General features: G+C 46.4%; 2 protein-coding genes across 2 annotated transcripts in view; both read right to left on the reverse strand.

The window, feature by feature from the left end:
- On the reverse strand, positions 1-13,907 carry LOC125951731 (uncharacterized). Its single transcript, XM_049680733.1, has 3 exons — positions 12,831-13,907; positions 9,558-9,674; positions 1-878 (listed from the first exon to the last, which is right to left on the reverse strand). The coding sequence occupies exons 1-3, from the start codon at positions 13,905-13,907 to the stop codon at positions 3-5; spliced, it is 2,070 nt and encodes a 689-aa protein (XP_049536690.1). The 3' UTR covers positions 1-2.
- Positions 13,908-16,897: 2,990 nt separating this feature from the next.
- Positions 16,898-20,000, reverse strand: part of LOC125951747 (atrial natriuretic peptide receptor 1) — an 11,177-nt gene continuing 8,074 nt past the window's right edge. Inside the window, exons 11-15 of the mRNA XM_049680754.1 lie at positions 18,373-18,898; positions 17,982-18,309; positions 17,298-17,911; positions 17,089-17,236; positions 16,898-17,015 (exon numbers count right to left, since the gene is read on the reverse strand). Of these exons, the coding sequence (XP_049536711.1) occupies positions 16,940-17,015; positions 17,089-17,236; positions 17,298-17,911; positions 17,982-18,309; positions 18,373-18,898 (1,692 nt within the window). The 3' untranslated portion in view covers positions 16,898-16,939. The remainder of the gene's footprint in view (positions 17,016-17,088; positions 17,237-17,297; positions 17,912-17,981; positions 18,310-18,372; positions 18,899-20,000) is intronic.

The following is a 20,000-nucleotide window of genomic DNA, read 5'->3' on the forward strand; positions in this document are numbered from 1 at the left end:
CTTTACTTAACATTCTTCACCTCCAGGTACTCTATCACATTGTTCGGGCACATGATGGGTTTGCCCAGGAACAGCACCGTCGACATCGGGTGCAGAAACTCGACGGAGAACTTGCGCGCTTTCCACCCGTAGAACCCGTTCGGTCGCACCAGCTCCCCATTCGATAGATCGAACGGTAGCAGATTGATGGCGATGGTGTTCGCCTTGGAGAACTGCACGCGGAAGTAGTGACCATCGGTTGCCTTGAGCCAGTGGAAACCCTCCTCGTCGGTGTACGGTTTGATTTGGGCCTTCCGCAGTGCCACCGAACGCTGGATGTCGTCGGCATTGAAGCTGAGATCGATTTCGTACGCATCGACCGAAAGGGTCTTCTGCTCGATGGCGTTCTTGAGCGCGTAGTTATCCAACCAGTACCGAATGCCGACATTCTCGAACTCGTCCACCACATGCCGGAAGGTGGCCTTCAGTTTCTCCATGCAGCAGGGTGGTGTGTGGCGCCCGACGTACCGATAGAACGGGCGGCCATTGTGCACCTGTCCGATGCAGCTTTTCGTCTGCTTCTCGCACCCATAGAACGTTATCTCCGTGAGCAGCGAGATCGTTTGGTTGTTGTGCTCGTAGCTCTTGATGTATTTTCGACGACCGCCCGCCATACCGCCCGCCGGACCGCCACCGCCGGCCAGCGGCCCGGTACCGATGGATCCCGTACCGCGGTTCGATTTATCGTACAGATAGTTCTTGCGGATCACTTTCTTCACCTGCAGGCGCCGGTACAGGGCCTTGAATTGCTCCTTGCGCTGGTTTCGGCGCTTCGTTTTCGTGTGGTAGGACGTGAACAGCTTTTTGCCATCCTGCAGCGGAGCGTTCAGTAGCACTTTCTGCCCGTTCCGATGGATATATGGACAACGTGGAATAAAGAGAAATAGAGACGGTGAGGTGAGTGAGTGAGTGAAGTGATTGCAATATCTACGAAACGAGGAAGATTGGGAACAACGCGTGCGTTTGAGCGGTGGAATGAAATGGCTGCCAGGCGCACAGTGGCAGCCGTTGAAAGGATGCACGATAGGAGGACGATAGGAGGACGATAGAACCAACAAACAATCTCATTTCCATTCCGGAAGCAATATTCGAACGATGTCGGTGGATCTTGCCGGCGGTGCTGGCGTGGCGTGGCGTGGCCGCCGTTTTGCACCGTTTTCCCTTTGCCGAAACTCAGACAATCGGTTTCGGCCCGGTTTCGGTGCCCCCAAAAACGAAGGCGACCGGCAGAAAGGGGGGGGGGGAGCAAATGATGGGACCGCACATGGGGGCTGCTGCTGGCGTTGCAGTTTTCATGAAACACTGTGCCAGTGGAACACGATCCTTCCGGGTGAAAGCGAGTGGTTGTTTTTTTTTTTTGGTTGTGTTGAGAGAAAGAAAATGAGAGTTTTCTTCCATTTGTAGGTGTGTTTGCGTCCGACCGAAGAAAGGAAATGAAACGCACGCAAACGAACATGTCTAGCCGGCTCCGGGGCAGGGGGCATCAATGCAAATTGCTTATATTCCGTCGGGTCGGACCGACCGATCCTTTTTCGGTCGCATTCGGTCCCACCAATTTCCATTCCATCACTGCTATCACGCAAATACGGCCTAGGCCTACGGAAAAATGCTTTCGTTTCTTTCTGCACGGTCAGAGCGGACGGTTCCAGGGGTCCGGTGGCTTGGGAAAATGGTGATTATAAATTCATAACATTATTACGGTCCGAGGGAAAGAATTAGTTTTCGCATAACTTCTAATGTGGTTCTCGGCCCCGCCCGGAAGCCTTATTTGTCCGGACGGTTGTAGAGACGACTAATGATTTGGGTTGAATTTTGGGAGTTCTAGGGGAGAGCTGGTTTGAATTCTGCGCTGCGACTGCGTCAGCGACCCACAGTGACCCGATGGACATCAGTGTGATGAGTTGTTTGGAGTCGGAAAATTGATTAGATGTGTTGGAGTGAATGCTTTACCGTAATTAAAAAGGTTTTAAAGCAGAGCACAATTATGATGATATCATTATGAGAGGGTAGAAGGAAGAAACATCAATCAGTCCTAAGCCTTTTGCAAATTTCTCAGTAACATCATTGGTTGGGTATTTCATAATTTTGAACGCCAATAGTTGAAGAAATTAATTTGCGATTACGGGAATTCTGCTCTGGAAAATAGTAAATGAAAAACAATAATGCTATTAAGTTTGTCTTAACACTAGAAACCATTATGGCACATACTGGGCTAATAGAACGCTTTAAAACTCATCCGTTTCTTTTAATATTAAAACATAAAAGCTCAATGGAGGATTGTTGGTCTTTTGTTTGCATTATCGTGAAGATGCATTGGAAAAGTGCAACTGATAAGCAGCCAACAATATGGGACACAATAGTGTAGAATCCTTTGTATGAAATGCCTTTATAGAACGAACAAAAACAGGAATGCCATTCAAGTTACTCCATTATAAATACTTCGGCATGCCGGTACGTACTCTCTATAGAAGTTGAGATAGACTAGGAATGAGATTCGAGAGAATTCATTAGTGAAATTCCTATCGTACGTTTCAACTGCACACTGAGCTTTTTGCTCTTTGATATAAAGGAGCGCAGCAGAGACTTATCAGCGTCATTGAATGGGGTAATGGAATGCGATGATGGTTCGCACTAATCTGTTTCAGCAACACACCATCCATCATACGCAACCAATCTGTATTCCCTTTGAAAGAACACTATAGTCTAGTGTAGCATTGTTAGTGATTGTGACATTCTGTGGCCAATCAGCTTTGTCTAATCATGAACTTGATGGTACCATCCTGCTCATCAATGATACCGTGTAACATCATTGTTAGAAGCTAGTCCTAGATGTACATTAAGCATTCAGCAGATTTTTTCTATGCTGATGGTGATTTTCTTGCATTAATTTGGTTTTAAGAGTTGCTGATAAGCATACGTCTATTTCAACTTCACTTGTATTCTACTTAATGATTTACGTTCCTATAATCAATTCGATTGAGGCAATTATGCGATGAACAAACTGCAATTATTGTAATCATTTTGAAATGAACAGCTTTAATGTATTAAAGATTCCAAACATAAATTAGGTTGACAGAGAAACTATTGTTATCTATTAAAGCTATAATTATCTTTAAAAAAGTTATTTCACTCGTGTGCATTGTGCAAATTTCATTCTTTGCATCTTTTTCTCTTCCACCATACCTTGGAGCACTTCTAAAGGAAATGGAATGAAAGGTATGGGATAATGGTATGGATAATAAAATTCAAATTTTCCCTACATAACCATTCATCTTACACGCTTCGTTGTTTGTTATCGCTGCCTGGTGGCGCCCTGGTGAGGGAATCTTGCCGGCAACCAGGCAAGTCTCGGAGCCACAATTTCTGCACTTGACCCCATTTCTGAGCACAAACACAGCGTCACTCACTCGCTAGCCATTACGCCCAAATTGCTTGATTTACATAGAGCAAATGATTCGCCGGCGCCACCATAGGCCACCGACCAACCGCTTTCTTACGGCCTAGCGTATGCGATGGGCATTTGCAATTCAATTTCAAGCACCACCCACATCATCCACACATGCATCTTCTATGCGGGTGGTATGCGGCGCATGGCGTAATACGCGCGCGCGCGCGTGTGTGTGTGTGTGTGTGTGTGTGTGTGTGTGTGTGTGTGTTTCACTTGAAGATATAAAAAAAGGAACAGTTAAGACAGAGACGCTCTTCTCTGGCGGGCCCCTTCTCCACAATCAAACTCCCCCATAAACGGCTGAAACAAAGCGGTCGTTAGTGAAATTAAATTCTTGAAAAACTTCCGTTCCCGGTGCTCCGACGGTCGCCCAGTTGAGGAGGGTGGGCACCACACTTTAATCGCCATTAAAGTTTGGGTTCGGTACGGGACCCATCGTCGCCGGGCCCCCAGAAACAATTGTTAATTCGTGCGTACTGGTGCTTACGGTTCCGTTGAGTAAGCATAATTTGAAGTTGTTTGCTTGCACAAGACACAAGGCCTTGGACCTTGGTGGTGGTGCTGCTTGCCAGCGAGTGTCCTAATGCCGTCGCTGTGCCAAGGATTACACGTGAATTGAAACGAATCTTTAAAGCAAAGTCTCATTACTCACTGAAGTGGACTGAAGCAACAAAATGGCCAAACGGCCTACCATTGGTGGAGTGGTGAGCATCACCTCCGGTATGGAGAGGACAGACAGCCAGCCAGCCAGCCTGCCAGCCTACCACCGGTCCGGTGAGAGGGTATTCGGTTGAGCGGTTTTTTCATTAACAATTGTTTGACAAAAACACTGTTTACCCGTGGCCCAGGCCGTTTCGGGCTGGCGGACTGACTCGGCATTATCCTCACATTGCGTACACATTACGCCCGACCACCTCCCCCCCCCCCCCCCCCCCCCCGGACAATATGCTCACCTGAGGGGTTTGCCTTTTTTTCTCTTTTTTTTCAAAGAGGCTTGGCCAGGGCTTAAAGCAAGCAGACGATGCTGCTGCTGCCAGTGGATTGTTGTTGTTATTATTTCCTTCTCATTCCATTCCATTCCATTCCGTACATACCATGCTCTTCGCTCTCCGGCCTCCACGCGGTAATGTATTTCCAGTACATAAATAGCGGGCGGAAGAGAAAATCAGAAATAACTCCGTAAAGGAGGCTCGTTCGCGGAATCGACAAGGTCGCACTGGATCGCTGGAACCACGAGTGGTGGTGATGGTGGTCCGGAAGGTGGGTGAACTCAGCGGAGCCGACGCTGACATCGTAAAACTCAAATATTTATCTTCATAATACCGGGTCCCGCTGGCTGCTGGCGGGTTTTTGGGGGGATGCTTCTTCTTCTTGGAGTACACGTCACCCACCGGCCGAGCGGCAAACCGATCCGCGAAGAGAGCGGAGCACCGGTTGGTTGGTTGGTTGGTTGCCTGTCACGTTGGCGGTGTAATCGCGGGTACAAGTGCGTAAGTTGTATTTGGACAGGCATTAGAAGCGGTTGGTTGGCGGGATGCGTCCTTAAAGTTGGACGAGTTTTTAGGACTTGATGGCTTGACGTTTGGTTAGTCGTCGTGCGGCTCACTCGACTGCTCAACGGTGATAGCAAAGATGATGCCGATGATGATGATGATGATGATGATGATGATGATGATGTGTAACTTTGAAGATCAGGAATTGGTTCACTTGACTTCTTGGTGGTGTATTCCCGGGGCCAACGCGTCGTAAATCATGTTCATCGCCACCATTCCGGAATCAGCCATTTTGGTTTCCCTCTGATACCGATTCGAATATCCTGTAAATGGCACTTGGCTTCATCTCTCTCTCTCTCGGAGAGGGTCATAAAGGACTGCTAATCCAACGGAAAAGGAAATATGAAGTCCATGTAAAAGTTATTGATCCTCACGATTCGGCAGAAAGCAAATAAATGTTTTCAACGCATTAGATTTGCGTTTGATCGATTGGTATTGTAATAAAAATACGGCTTTTAAAGGACAACCAAGACCAAAATGATTGTATATCAAGAACGTGAAACAAGTGCGATAAACATTATCAGGAAAAAATAGTGTGATAATTTGGGGTTTGGAGCAAGACTCTCGTCATGTACAACATATTGATATTATAAAATCAATGTTTTCGTAAGAGCAAGCACAAACTTATAAATTAAATAATATAATGAGAGTTGTTAATAATAGTAAAACAAAGGTTTTAAAAGTATGGTATTGTAATGTCTCGATGTAAAATAAATCATATGCTATCAGTTCTGTTGCAAATTGCAACAGAGTAATCAATTTGTTAGCTTTTGGAGCGGCCTATTCAGGCGACCTATTCAGGCACTCCGAGATATATTGGGACACTACAAATTTAGTGTCTTTTCGCTTCTTGAATCCTTAACTTCTCTCAGTAGGAGCTTCGCGCCCATTTTTTATACCTTTCTGTCGCATAACGTTCTTGAATAAATTAACGTTCGGTAACGACTCCTACACTTTGTCATTTCTGACAAGTTCCATTGCTGTATTTGAATGCTTATTTAAAAATAAACAGTACTTTCTACAGGGTGGCAACGTGAAAGTGACACACTTATTCCAGGGCCCCGTGTACTAATTCGGACAGCTATAATTCAGATCTTGGTTTACAGTTTGAAAGAGCAGTATATTTACTACTGGGTTTGAGTATTGTTCACCCAAAAATTGTAATGGATTCTTGTAGCGAACAAATCAGAATGTTGTATCTTCAAAACCTCATCAACATTCAAATAAGAGAATGATGTGACAATCAGAATTTGAGCAGATTATGTGCGTACAGAATCATCAAACGATTCAAATATAGTGATATGGTTGTCCCCAAATAGAAACCGGTGAAAAAACGGACTGTACGAACTCTAACGGCAATTTATGCGGTGATGGATCGTATACGACGAAATCCGGAACGATCGGAAAGAAAAATGGCGCATGGCATGAAAATGAGTCACACCTGCATGCAAAATATATTAAAAAATTCCTTAGAAATAGTCCTTTCAAGAAGCAGAGGATTCATGGGTTGTCTTTCAAAAACGTCGCCGATAAGTTTGCTAGATCTCGGATGCTGCTGAAGACGCACGCTGCTCACAACATATTTTTTCAGGCGGCAACAAAAGACTTTGGAGGCTACTTTGAACAAGCAAAATGATTGCGTGCATAGTGTATCTTTTCGCGGTATTCCAACCGATAAAAATGGTGCAGAGCGATATCAAAATGGCTCATATGTGACGGTATGGAGCGTCATATTAAAAGAATGAAAATTCCCACTGTTATTTATTGATAAAGTCGTAAAAATCCACAAAAAATATTATTTGGAGTTCGTTCTCAAGCTTCATTTGATTCCTTGTGCGTAGAAAATACAAGGAAAAATAGATTTTTGTTTCCAACAGACTTCAACACCTGCGCATAAGGCATTGACTGTTCAGACATGGTGAGCGCAAAATTTGCCATGCTTTGAAAGCTCATCGGAATGGCCCGTATCGTCTTCAGATTTAAACCCACTCGATTTCTAAGTATGGGGATACTTGCTAGGGAAGTTGGTTGACACAAAGAATATGACTTTAATACGTTAAAAAAACGATTTGTAAAAATTTGAGACAAAATGCCGAAGGAAGACGTCCGTGCGGCTGGCGAAAGTTTTGGAAAGCGATTAGAGGCTGTAATAAAAAACAAATGCGAAAGAATTGGAATGAATCAATCAAATTTAAACTATAGCGATAGGACATTGTGTTAAAAATGAGAAATATGTGAAAAATCACATAGTTTCCATTTTATGACAAAATTTAAGTATAGCACTTGCACGTTGCCACCCTGTAAATCAAAGCAAACCAAAACAAGGTTGCTTGGCTAAAACTACGAATATCGCGCGACAAACGCAATCTAGTTACAACCTGCCAAACAACCGAACAAGAGTTGTTTCTCACTCTTTGAACACCTGTTCATAACAAGAACCGAGGAATAGCAGTGCTACGGTTAGGATCAAATCGATACTAAGGGATTTCAAAGTAGAATCCATTTCGAGTTTAATCCATCAAAAAAAAAAAAAAAGGGGACGATAAAGGCATACCCTGTTGCTGGGTTCCTAGCGATGGATACGAAGGCACATTGTTCGAAGTGGTGCTCTTGTACCCAATACATTATTAGACGCTAGGTATGCAGCATGTTTTAACGTTGTAAGATTGTCCACCAAACAATTGGTGGAGTTGGTAACGTCCGAAGGCACCAGAAATGGTCCCAATATGCGGGTCTGGCATTGCTTCCGAATTTGTTCGGAGCTCACAATAACCCATTTTGGGCGGCGGAGAGAACTAAAAAGGCGTAGGAGTTGGAAGAGCATAAAAAAAACCGAAACGGAAATCCTTAAAGAACTCCTCATTTCCGTTCGAGCGGGCTGTATGTGTGTGTGGAAACGATTTCGTCGGTTCGAAATCAAATTTATCGAACGTCTAGCCAGACGGTTTCCCGGGCGAAGAAGCCCCTGGACTGGACAAGAAGCTTACCGGAATACCCGTTTTCCGATGGAAGGCAAAAAAAAAAAGGAAAAACGAAAAGCCCACCACACGGGGAATTTGGTATTTGGTCGTCGAATGTCGTCGATTACCTCGGCGTCGTCCCCGTGCATCCTTACCTGTGCGTTGAAGCGGGAAAAAAGTGGTGGACTTTTTGAAGGTTTTCCACCCCTTTTTTGTGGCAGAGTGGAAGGTAGACCTCAACCTTATCGTCCTACCCACCCCTAGTGCTCACCCTAAAAAATCAGGTCACGTAAAAGTTGGTTTTGGGATCGCCACTGCCACCGCCACCGCCGCCACCGTTCCGACGTTATCGAATCACCGGCCGGCCAAATCAAAGATGAAAAGGAAATGAAAATGAAACAAACGTCCAAAAGACTATCTCGGACCAAATGAAAACAAAAAAAAAAACTCCGGGCATTCGGTTCCGAGCCACCATTTTCATTCCATTAAAGCTAACGCCCCTCCCGCCAAAGGAAGGAATGTGAAAGCACAGGCATCCCGAGGGGTTAAGGAGTCGCCCTCCCCCCCTTGACTTTGAGGTGGCAACGTTTGGTCGTTCGCGATATACATTGGCTTGATATTTAGCTGCTCATCCTTTGCGTGTGCGTGTGTGAGTGTGTGTGGGAGAAAGGGAGTCGTGTCACCGAACGGCATCGTCGACGTGGGTTTTAAAATTCATCACATGACCCCACATCACATGGCAGGGCGACGAGCAACGCGCCACGCACGTCAGGTATACCGTCGTGCGCACTACAAAGACCAACGCATGCGGTGCTGATGCTGAAGTCCCTTCGGAGTCACTGAAAGGTCGCCCGATGGAAGGACGCAAAAGAGATGAAGTGTTCATATAGGCGTCAGACCGCGCCAAGCAACCATATCCACCGCTCCCGACGGCACACCGACGGGAAATCCGGAATGTTACGAAGCTTACCGGATGCCGGAGTTGCGGGAATAGATGCGTAAAGCCATCGTACGGCCTAACCCCGTGCCAGGCCTTCACACACACACACACGCACACCGAGATTGTGATAAACGGCGAAGGCCAAACACCTCGGTCGCTTCTGGTGGCGACAATAAATTGGTCGCCAGAGCCAACGTGACAGACCGGGGCACCTCGACCGGGGTTTAATCGGTTTGAGACCAAAGGGACGACCTAGGAAAAATCGAAACCACTCACGCAACACGCCACTGCTACTGCTACTGCTCCAGCGGGACTCGTTACCTGTTAGCGGGACGATTTAACGTTCGCTGGCTGTTAGACCAACGTCGACGTCGGTTACACTTTTAGAGAAAAAGCTAATGCCACTCAACGGTAGTACAAATCGCAATCAGCCACACGATGTGCTCGTCTGTATTTGTGTTTGTGTTGCTGGAAACGTTTCTCTCCCGGAATAAACGGGAAGTAACGACAATGGCAGCGAAAGCAATCGAATGTACAATGTTGGGAGGAAAGAAAGTGAATGGAAGGAAAGTAAATCATTTTCCTCGGAACTGCAACTGCGAACTCTGCGAGCTTACCTTAACGCCTGCCAGCTTGGCCTGTAGGTAGAACACGTCCGGGAATGGGGCCGCCAGTGCGTCCGGCATCTCCTTGAGCAGCTCCGTCTCGACCAGGATGGCATGCTTCTGCTTGAACTGCAAACAAATCACGATAAGACCAGAAAGAGGGGGGAAGGGAATACACGATTACAAGACCGATAGGGAAGAGGAGGTACTGCACCCACACACACACAGCAGTCCAGCAGGGAATCGGCGGTTCGGGAAGCGTCGAGCGACATAAAAGTTGCTGCATATTTTATCGTGCCACTCTCGGCGTGAAGGGCAAGGCATGCAAGAGCTCAACGTATAGTTGGGTATAGAGGAAGTGAGGAATTAAGTGCTATAAAATTGGCCATTGTGCGAGTGTGTGTGTGTGTGCGAGGGCGCAGCGAGTGTATTGCGTTGCCAACGGAATGGAATGCCAACGATGGATGGTTTGAGTTCGGGAAAGTGCCGAGCACACGGTTCGCGATTAGCAATTGTCTTAAGATGACGTTTCCGGTGCTTTAGAGGTTCCGCTTTCTTCAATTTTCCACGCACCAGAGAGTGCGACCGATCGATCGATCGGAATCGGTGAGAAAATGAAGATTTCCTGCTGGGATAAAGTTTGTCGCGAGGGTTCCGCGATGCCCGCTCGCTCGCTCATGAAGTTATCAAGCTGGCAGTCATCACAGGGAGGCAAAAAACAAAAAAAGGGAGCTTCAGAAACGAAGCGCAGATAAGCGCAGTGCAGAGGCAGCGGTGCTTTCAAGCGGAACGCACAGCGCCTTGGACAGCTGCAGTACTGGCAGCTATCCAGGGAAGCGCCATTCCCGATGCACCAGCACCGATGGCAGCTGTCGCAGCTGTCCCCCCGGATTGACGGTGACGGTCTGTGTGTGTGAGCGAGACGAAATCTTTATATTTCGACCAGTCAATGCGCACGTTCGCGCACGATGCTGCAGCAAATGGTGAATAGAGCGAAACGGTTCGCTATCGGAACCCTTTTAGCCGGATCCCTTTGGGGTTTGTGTCTTCATTTTTCTGGATAAAATTGTTTTCAATTTCCAAGAAGCTTTCGGAATTCGTTTGAAGCGATACAATATAGGGAAAGATGCGTCACTGATGAAAAGGTTTTTTGCTCATGAAAAGGCTATTGTGTGACTGCATTTACCGTTTGGAAGGTTGTTATATGAAGATTACAGTTTAATCAAAATGAAAATGATCGATAGAGTCGCCCACAGCGATACTGTGTAGTCGAAGTTTATGAACATTTAGTAGAAATTTGCTACCTTTTATATGAACCTACTAACGGTGTAGCAAATCACTATGGAAGGCGCATTCTACGAATACCATTTCGTACTCTTTTGCAATCAAAATATGATTGTTATCGTTTGTTTAGATTGTACCACTATCTTCCTATCAACACAAGATGTGCCATTTATCATGATAATGATGATGATGATGATGAGTCCCACCTCTTACCCCTACACAGGTCTGAGAAGGACGAATTTATCTATTGATAATAATAAATATATAATTCTACGAGAGGTGGCATGGGAACATACTCTCCAAAACACTGTTGTCTAGCTATTCTATTCTTACAACGGACTGTGTCACCGTCCCTAGAAGGTACCTCAAGGTTCTCCTACTAGTAACGTGGTGCCAGCTTCCATGGAATCAGGATTTGTGTTTGTGCTGTCTGCAGTGTGTTTACACCTACAGCGTAATGTTGAAACCACATCAGAAACATCGATCCTACATAAATGTAGTGCAAAATGATATTCGATATCGCATAGAGATGGAAACATCTTCAATATGTGAGTTGGACATATTGAAAAATAAATGAACTAACAAAATTCTCATAAATTTCCAAACTGCCAGGTCAGCACAATGTTTTTTAAAAATTGGTTTTTAATATTCAATGATTCAATATGTAATATTGCATCACACAATAATTTTTGCAAATAATAATTCAATTTGTAAATTTAATTTATCATTTAATTTATCATTTAATTATCATAACCGAGCAAGCCCGAGATATGGCGATGGGTAGTGAAGGAAATGTCCTACCCCAATTTTTGTTATTAATTGTTAATAAACATACGGCTCGCCCGTCATTATATATGTTAAAAAAAAATTATCATAACATTGTTATATAGAATTTTCTGACTTACTTACACACCACACAACCACAAAAATTGTTACTACAAAAATGAATCAAACTTCATATCTGCCAAATAAGCTATAACATTAAAGATCAGCTAGTTGAAGCGAGTGCTGTACGTTTCGTATACGATACTTTAATAAGGATTTAAGAATATTCACTCAAAAAGATAACCCTTTTTACGATACTTTAATAAGGATTTAAGAATACTCACTCAAAAAGAAAAACCTTTTTACGATACTTTAATAAGGAATTAAGAGTACTCACTCAAAACGAAAAACCTTTTTTTAATATTTCTTAGGGTAAGGTAAGGTAAATGGTTAAATGGTGGTTTGGTATTAGCTGAATAAAAATGGCTTTAGGTGAATTAGTTCCTGTGTAAGTTCCTATGTAATCTACATCCTATTTCCTGTACAAATGTAATGAATTGGCTTATCCCGCATGTGGTATGCCCGCGGCTTTGTCATTGTCAATAGCAGCGATACGATGGACACAATACGCTTTATTAAGGCCCTATAGACCGTCGGTTCGGGCCAGCGTTACATATTCCATCAATAACACGACACGTGGACCACGTGACCTAAATAGACCAGGCGGCCCACACAATACGACATTCGCCAGGACTATTCGCTAATGATTTGCCACGCCACGGATCCGCTGGCGCTCCTCAAGCACCACCACACAAGCATATGCCATCGCGTGGTGCTGGGAAAAAAGAGAAGAAAAAAATCAAACCCTCTCAATCAGACGTCCCACTTCCTGGCCTCTGGGGAGGAGATATGATTTTATGTCCTAGCGGTCGCTCGCTACCCTCCGCGTTCCTTTTTATGCCACGCGTTTGATTGATTTCAAGCCGATACCGCGGCTGACAAAATATATGATTGAATATGACCGAGAAAGTACGATTGGGCCAGCGGGGGATTTGTGACCATCATTGTCATCATCATCGTCATGATTTCGGAACTTTCCCGATCCCGATTACCGATGCGCGGCACGCAGCACGAGCAGCCCGCCGTGTGACGAGCATAATGATAGGCACGAGGCGCAGGAAATGGCGCAAAATGTGGGATGAGGATGGCATTCGGTTGATTAATTAATTCAATTACCATATCGCAGCTCTCCGTTTCGTTGCCGGTGACATACTCGAGCGTCCAGTTCGGTAGATCGAGCATCAGCTGGACACAGTTGGCGGCATTCCGTTGGTTCGAGGCGAACGGAATCGCAATGATGCGACGTTCCGGTTTGCGATTCAGATCGAACAGCTGCTGCTGCTGCTGCTGCTGGTGGTACTGATGGCGATCCTGTTCCTGCTGCTGCTGCTGTCGCAGATGTTGCTGATTTTGGCGCAACAGCAGATGCTGATGCTGCTGCAGTAGCAGCTCCTCACCGGATGGTGTATCGATTTCGCGGAGCGCCCGTGACAGTAGCGCTCTCCCGGTCAACCGGACACTGTCCGGCATGAACAGCACGTACCGCGTGGTAACGCGTAGCATTGGGAACGTGTCCCGGAGTGATTTGGTCACATCGTACCCGAGGCTAAAGAAGCGCACGTTGCTATTCTCCGCGAACCAACTGACACTCGCGTTCAGTGCGCTCTGGTTTCGTCTCTGTCCCTGTGACATCCCGGATGCCTTACCAGATGGTGATGGTGGTGGTGGCGGTGCTGGTGTCGGCTGCAACGCCGGGTTGAAGATGTCAAGCGGTGGATAGGGTAGCTCCGGTGCGATGACCATCACGTTAACGTTCGGAATCAAGCTCGTCACGCTTCCGATCGATTGCAGCAGATCATTATCGAAGTCATAGAAATCACGAAACACGAACGTTACACTGCGGCGCAGATATCCGTTGGTCACCTGCACTCGATCTCGCTGGCTGCCTAGCCGTTGACCGGTGTCCGCAGCCAGCTGCTCACCCGTAGGTTGTCCGAGACGCAACCGATTGAAGGTGGCACCACCGGGATCACCGATACGGTACGAGCTTTCGTAGCTCACCAGCGGGACCGGTTCCGGTCGCAGCAAACTCACCGGCCCATTGTGTCGACCGCCCGAGCTAAGCGATTCCGCCAGATAGTGGCCACTGGTCAGGAAGTACTTCCAGGAGTAGTAAAACACGATCAGGTTAAAGCAAATCATAAAGAAAATGAACAGCTTCCCGTACTTCATGCGCATCTTTGTCGCTTTCATCGGTTAGAATGGCCACCCGGCGGGGGTGTGGGGCGGGGAGGTTCAACACGTGACACACCGGATACGCATACACACACACAAAGACCACGGAATTTTACGCACCCACTGGGACCGTCCCACTAGGACGAAAAAGGGATACCACCAGCAGATGCCTTCAACCGTAGGGACACCGCGTGATCATAAACTCATGATTAGCAATCACACCAACCTCGCCACTTCCCTGCTGTGCAGATTTCATTCCCTTTCCTTTTTCGGGTCACCGAGTGCACACACACACACACAGACGAGCGTGTGAGTTTACTTTAATACCTCACACGGGGATAAGGAACGTGAAACGAACGAAGGAACGAGGGATCCAGATGTCCCGTTTTCGCACCCGTTTTTCGCTCGGTTAGTTTTATCACAGCTCTGCATCCGGTTGCGCACAGACAGCCCAGACGGCACTTCCGGGGTCCGTGGTGAGTTTTCACACGATAATCGAATTTCCTTCCTCTTTCATGCGTGGCCGCGCACTTTTTGCCGGCTTAGTGGCAGCATACTTCTTTAGCATACTGAAGGTCCCGAAGGCGGATACGGCAAGTGTATTGAAGCGCAGCGGCAGCAGCAGCAGCAGCAGCAGCTGAAACATGACACTCCGATGGCGCGTGACGGGAAACGACAGGAAGTAGAGTGCTTTCCTTTTGTGCTAGGAAGATTTTAATATTTTTGAATCATTCCTTCGCAAGCGCCGGAACGATCCGGTATCAACGGACACAGTCGCACTTTGCACGGGTTGCTAGATCTGCACATCTTAACACTAGACGACGACGATGGTGACTGCGACTGCATCAAGGACACCGAATGCGAATGCACACCGTCAATTGCAGTAGCCGATTGCAGAGGGAGATTTCTGGAGCACCCTAGCAGGCCACTAGACGACACGCAGCGAGTGTGCACTGCAGAGGACTTCAACAGGAGAACACACGTAACCAGCTACACGGCACCAGCAGCAGCAGCACCACCAACCACCAGAGGACACTCACTGACGGAGGCAGTACTTTGCAGCAAGCACAAAACTGGGGGGAAGGTAGCCATTAGCGTAGTGGAACCGGGAGTGAGTGAAGTGCTTTTTGAAAATTAGTGGCATCGGGGAGTAGCCCGAGAGAGAGCGCGCACTCATCACTGCACTTCACTCCGACGGTTCGCTAATCCCACGAGTCACGGTCACCATAAGGGGGGGCTTTTGATGTTTTTGGTGTCGCACTGTCTCCAGATGATAGAAATGCGCGACGCGATGACCTGCATGCGTCGAATGTCGAGAGGCAACTGAGCAACTGAGCTGGCGGCGAGCTGATGGCGAGCTGGTTCCCTCGGCAACGATTGCGGTTGCGGTGAGTGCTCCATAGGGAGCGCGCACATCAAGCCACTCACTCTCTCTCACTCTCTCGTTTTCGCTGTTTGCGAAAGGGATGCTGTCGGTGGTTTTCGGTGAGTGAGTTTGTAAACAGAGAACCGAACCGAACCGTTCGTGGTACTCGCGGCTTTTGCTCCTCCATTCGGCCAACGGACCACGGGACCATGCGGTTTTTTGTCTGCCTGGATGGTAGACTTGGTGTGTGAGCATCGCACATCGCATTCTACACACATTTTCGTTGGCAGCAAGTGGCGAGCTTCGTATTTGTTGAATGTAAACAGACGCACCATCGGTGGGCCCCCCCCACTGTCGGCGTTGTCTGTGGAGCGGCGGGAGGTGAATTTGTGATAAGTTTTAGCAGGGTGAGGTGTGTGGGTTTTTTGTAAGTATTTCTTTAAGAAATTTAGTTGTTTCGTTCGGCTTGTTGTTATAAACAGTTTAGCTCGGAATTGCTTGATGGAGACGCTTGGTGATGGAGGCGCCTGGTAGCTGACGATGGAGACGCATAGTATTTCATTAATTTTCAGCACTTTTACCTTCTCTGGCTGTGAATTTTCGAATGGAACGAACGTTATAAAAAAACAAATTTGGAAGCATCAAATCATTTAATAATTTGTAAGTTTGTTAAATTACGAATTGAATCGATTGTCAGTAACACATTTTTTGTCCAAAAGTGAATACGTTTGAAACTAAAAAAACTTGTTTATTGGTTATTCATTTAGGTTCTGATATCGCGTTTGCCAATTGCATCAATTAAATCTTAATAAGTTAAAAAAAAGTCGATAATTAAATTTCGCGTTTAAATTTGAAAGTTTAAAAATAATTTATTTGTAAAAAATACAATTATTCTACGTATTGTATTATTGTATTGTATAATTGTGTTGTATTATAATTGTATTAAAATACAATTATTCTACGAGTCTAAGATCAATAGTGACACAAAATGAGCAATCAACAAGAATGATGTAAAACAAAAAGAAATAAACATACATTTTGTTAACAAAATTTGTTAACTCATCCAATTGAATGGAACTCAAAATTTATTCGACAAACCATTTCCGACGTGATAAAAGGAAATCGAAATACGTACAGAAGTAAATCACAGCAAACAAGACCGTTACTGTAAACTAAAAATTCGCGGCATGTTTCATTATCTCAATCCCAGTCCCAGTTGGCTGGCGGCTTTAGATTTGTGCCATAGATTGTGATATGATTTAGCTTTCTTATAAAATGAATTATGCTACCATCCGACCGTTTGGTTTGGGCACTGCACCAGCACCAATTTCTCTATTTTCCTTCGTTTTACAGCAAAATACATCTAAACATTGTTGGTCTGTAAGAGTCGCATTGGTTCCCGTTCACCATCATCCGTGGTTCCGCGTTTTTTTTCCTCAGGGAAGCGATGGTGTTCCGATGGTGTAATAACATTACAGTAAAGGCTACATACATTCGGTACATTGATTTGTGCTACTGGACTGTTGCAATTGACACAGCGGTTGATTGACCGACCGATCCCGGGACACGGGACCCCAAAAAAGCTACGATTTCTATACGAAAAAGCGAAAGACACTGAGTTTGCAGAAACACACATCGACAAGGGCACACTGGCGCGAGACCACCACTACTACTACTACTACTACTACTTCCCGATGGCAGGAAACAGTATCGGAAACGGTACTTCGTTCTCGTTGTAGTTTCTCATCGGTGTTGGTGGTCTGCGGGGGAGAGATCACGAGTCTTAGTGCTTTTTGAGGTTTATTTAGAAGCGTGTGCTGTGCGTTCGCTTACCTTGGATCCGGTTCCGAACATTCGAGCAACCAATAGGTTGTGACAATGCCTTTACCCTTCAGCTCCACATCACCGCGCAGCTCCATACGGAACGTTCCAAACTTATCGAGGATCTGCTTGGCGGCATCTGAGACATGAATCTTCAAAGCTAAAAACCGTGGAAGAGAATATTAGTTACGGCGCCTATCCAATTCCTTTGGAACACTTACGATGTCCCGTGGATTCCATGCGTGAAGCGGTGTTCACGGTATCACCAAACAGGCAGTAATGAGGCATCTTCTGCCCTACAACACCAGCACAGACCGGTCCCGAGTGAATACCGATGCGTATCTTCAGCTGATAGTCCGGTTTGTGTTTGATGGTGAACGATTTAACAGCATCGAGTATGGCGAGCGCCATCAGTCCGATCTCTCGGGCATGATCGCGTCCATTGCGCTCCGGTAACCCTGACACCACCATATACGCATCACCGATCGTCTCTACCTTGTACACATCGTAGAAACCGATGATGCGATCGAACGTGCTGTAAAGATCGTTTAGAAAGTCGACCACCTCCATCGGACGACTTTGAGCGCAGAGTGCGGTAAACCCCACGATATCACTAAAGTAGATCGTGACGCACTCGAACTGCTCCGGTTGTACCATCTCTCCTGCCAGGAGCTGCTGAGCGACCGGTCTCGGTAGCACCTGGTACAGCAGCTCCTCCGTCCTTCGCTTCTCCATGCTCAGTTCCTCGGTCTTTTCCTCGACCAGACTCTCCAGATTGTTCGCGTACTGCTCCATGCGTCTCAGCAGATCGTCCATCAGATTCTCGCAGAATCCCCTACAAAATGGAAAACACGAAACGTCAATAAAAGAGGGGGACGCTTTGTCCTGATCGCGCCGTTACTGACTTCATTATCAACCGCACGCTGCTGCGAATGCCGGAAAACGTCGGTCTATCGTCGGGACTGTCGGACCAACACTTTTCCATCAGATCGAGCAGATCCGGTGGACAATCGCGCTGGCCCACGAACGGTCGGAAAGGGGGGCTTTCGTGTAGCGCGACGCGATCGATGATCGCTTGCGGGTCCATGAACTGGCGTGCGGTCTCGTACGGTCCCCCGCGGACCACGATCTCCTCCAGGATGATGGCGAACGAGTAGACGTCACCTTTCTGCGTGGCCGGCGTACCCGGTATGACGGTGGCGTGCAGCAACTCCGGCGCGACCCACAGCAGCTCTGCAAAGTACAATTCTTATCAAAAACAGTTAGATCGGGTGCTAGGTTGTGGGTGCGCCTTACTGTTGTAGTAGGTTTGATCCCGGACGAACTCCGACGGTGTGGTCAGTGTACGTAGGCCAAAGTCGGAGATCTTTAGCACGAAGCGTCCATCGATGAGGCAGTTGCAGGAGCGCAGCTTCCCATGCACACCGACGTCACTGTTGTGGAGGTATGCCATGCCCTTGACCATGTCGTGGATTAGGGACATGCGGAAGTTCCAATCCAGTTGGATGGCTTCGTTTTCGAGCACATCCTTGAGGCTACCTTTGGGGCAGTATTCCGTCAGTATTAGTATGGTGGGACGCGGTAGATCGATACAGGCACCGACGAAGCGAACCGTGTTCTCGTGGCTCACGTCGCGTGCCTGTTTGATCTCCCACAGGAGCGTTGAGGTGATGTAGACCTTCTTTTTGGCCACCTTTTTGATCGCCACCCGTTCACCCTTGTAGATGCCGATGGTGGTGAAGAGCTGGGCCGGTAGCTGTGAGTTGCCGGAAGCGATCGATACTCGGCCCGAGTTAAGACCGAATTGCTGGAGCGAAAAGTTCTACAGAAGGATATCAGTAAGACATTAACAGTTGATTTTAGTTACCGATGCCAGACTTGATTGTCTTGTGAAGTAGGAGTTAGAGTAATGATGACAACCACTTAATGAATATGCATACAGTACACATGCATATTAATCGGTGGATATTGCTTTAAGGGTTTATTGAAACCTCCATGACGGTCTTACGACTTTTTAACTTTAAAATGTACAGGAAACTAGCAACGTTCTAACCGACTGGCTTATAGAACCTGAAGCCAATGGAAAATGATCATTAGATCGGCGACGATGCTGAGCGCGATCTCGATAAACAATATAACATAAATAAATCAGGCAATGCCTAACGAAATTGTATTAAATTGAAATGAAATTGGTATAAGTTAGCTGTTTAAATCAGTCGACTACTATGACTGTAGAAAAACATCTTATCGATTAAAACCAAAAACATTGAATCCACCTAATATTGCTCTGAGCCCTTCCTTAGGTAGGATCTGCGTTGCTAAAGAACTACATATTTGGCATAAAAGTTTTAAGTTTTTTTGAAATCGTTGCATTTGCCAACGAAGGTTTATGAGACTTGCCACGCAATTAAAAGAACACGACCATATAGTCGGGCGGAAGAGACCAAAGGGGGATAATCAATATCTTTTGTGTGTCCCTCGATTGTCGATTGTTTGGGGAACATATTTAATGATCGGCAAAAACAAAACTGGTTTCAGTCATCTGTGCGGAGAATATTGCGAGCCGCGATTGTATGGTAATTGTTTAAGACATTTCTTCTCATTGAAGTTCAGTCGTATTAGTAGCAGCATTCATACTGTACCACAAGTGCCATGCGTCGTATCGCGAGTCAATCGAACATTCATTAATTGACGGATCAGTTGAACTAGGGTCATCGATCCTTGTACTGACTATTTGATCCTAAACAAGAGTAGATCCCGAGCGGGATGCACTCAAATACACACCGAGACACACCCACCAGACACCTGCTTTCGCTTGTCATGCAATGATGCATTCAGCAACTGCTACAACCCTGTCTGGCTGTCCTGCTGCTGCTGCTATTGCATCGACGATGACAACCACCCCGTCGCCATCGCCGTCGGGC

The sequence above is a fragment of the Anopheles darlingi genome, chromosome 2 (genome assembly GCF_943734745.1).
Source record: "Anopheles darlingi chromosome 2, idAnoDarlMG_H_01, whole genome shotgun sequence".
Lineage (NCBI taxonomy): Eukaryota > Metazoa > Arthropoda > Insecta > Diptera > Culicidae > Anopheles > Anopheles darlingi.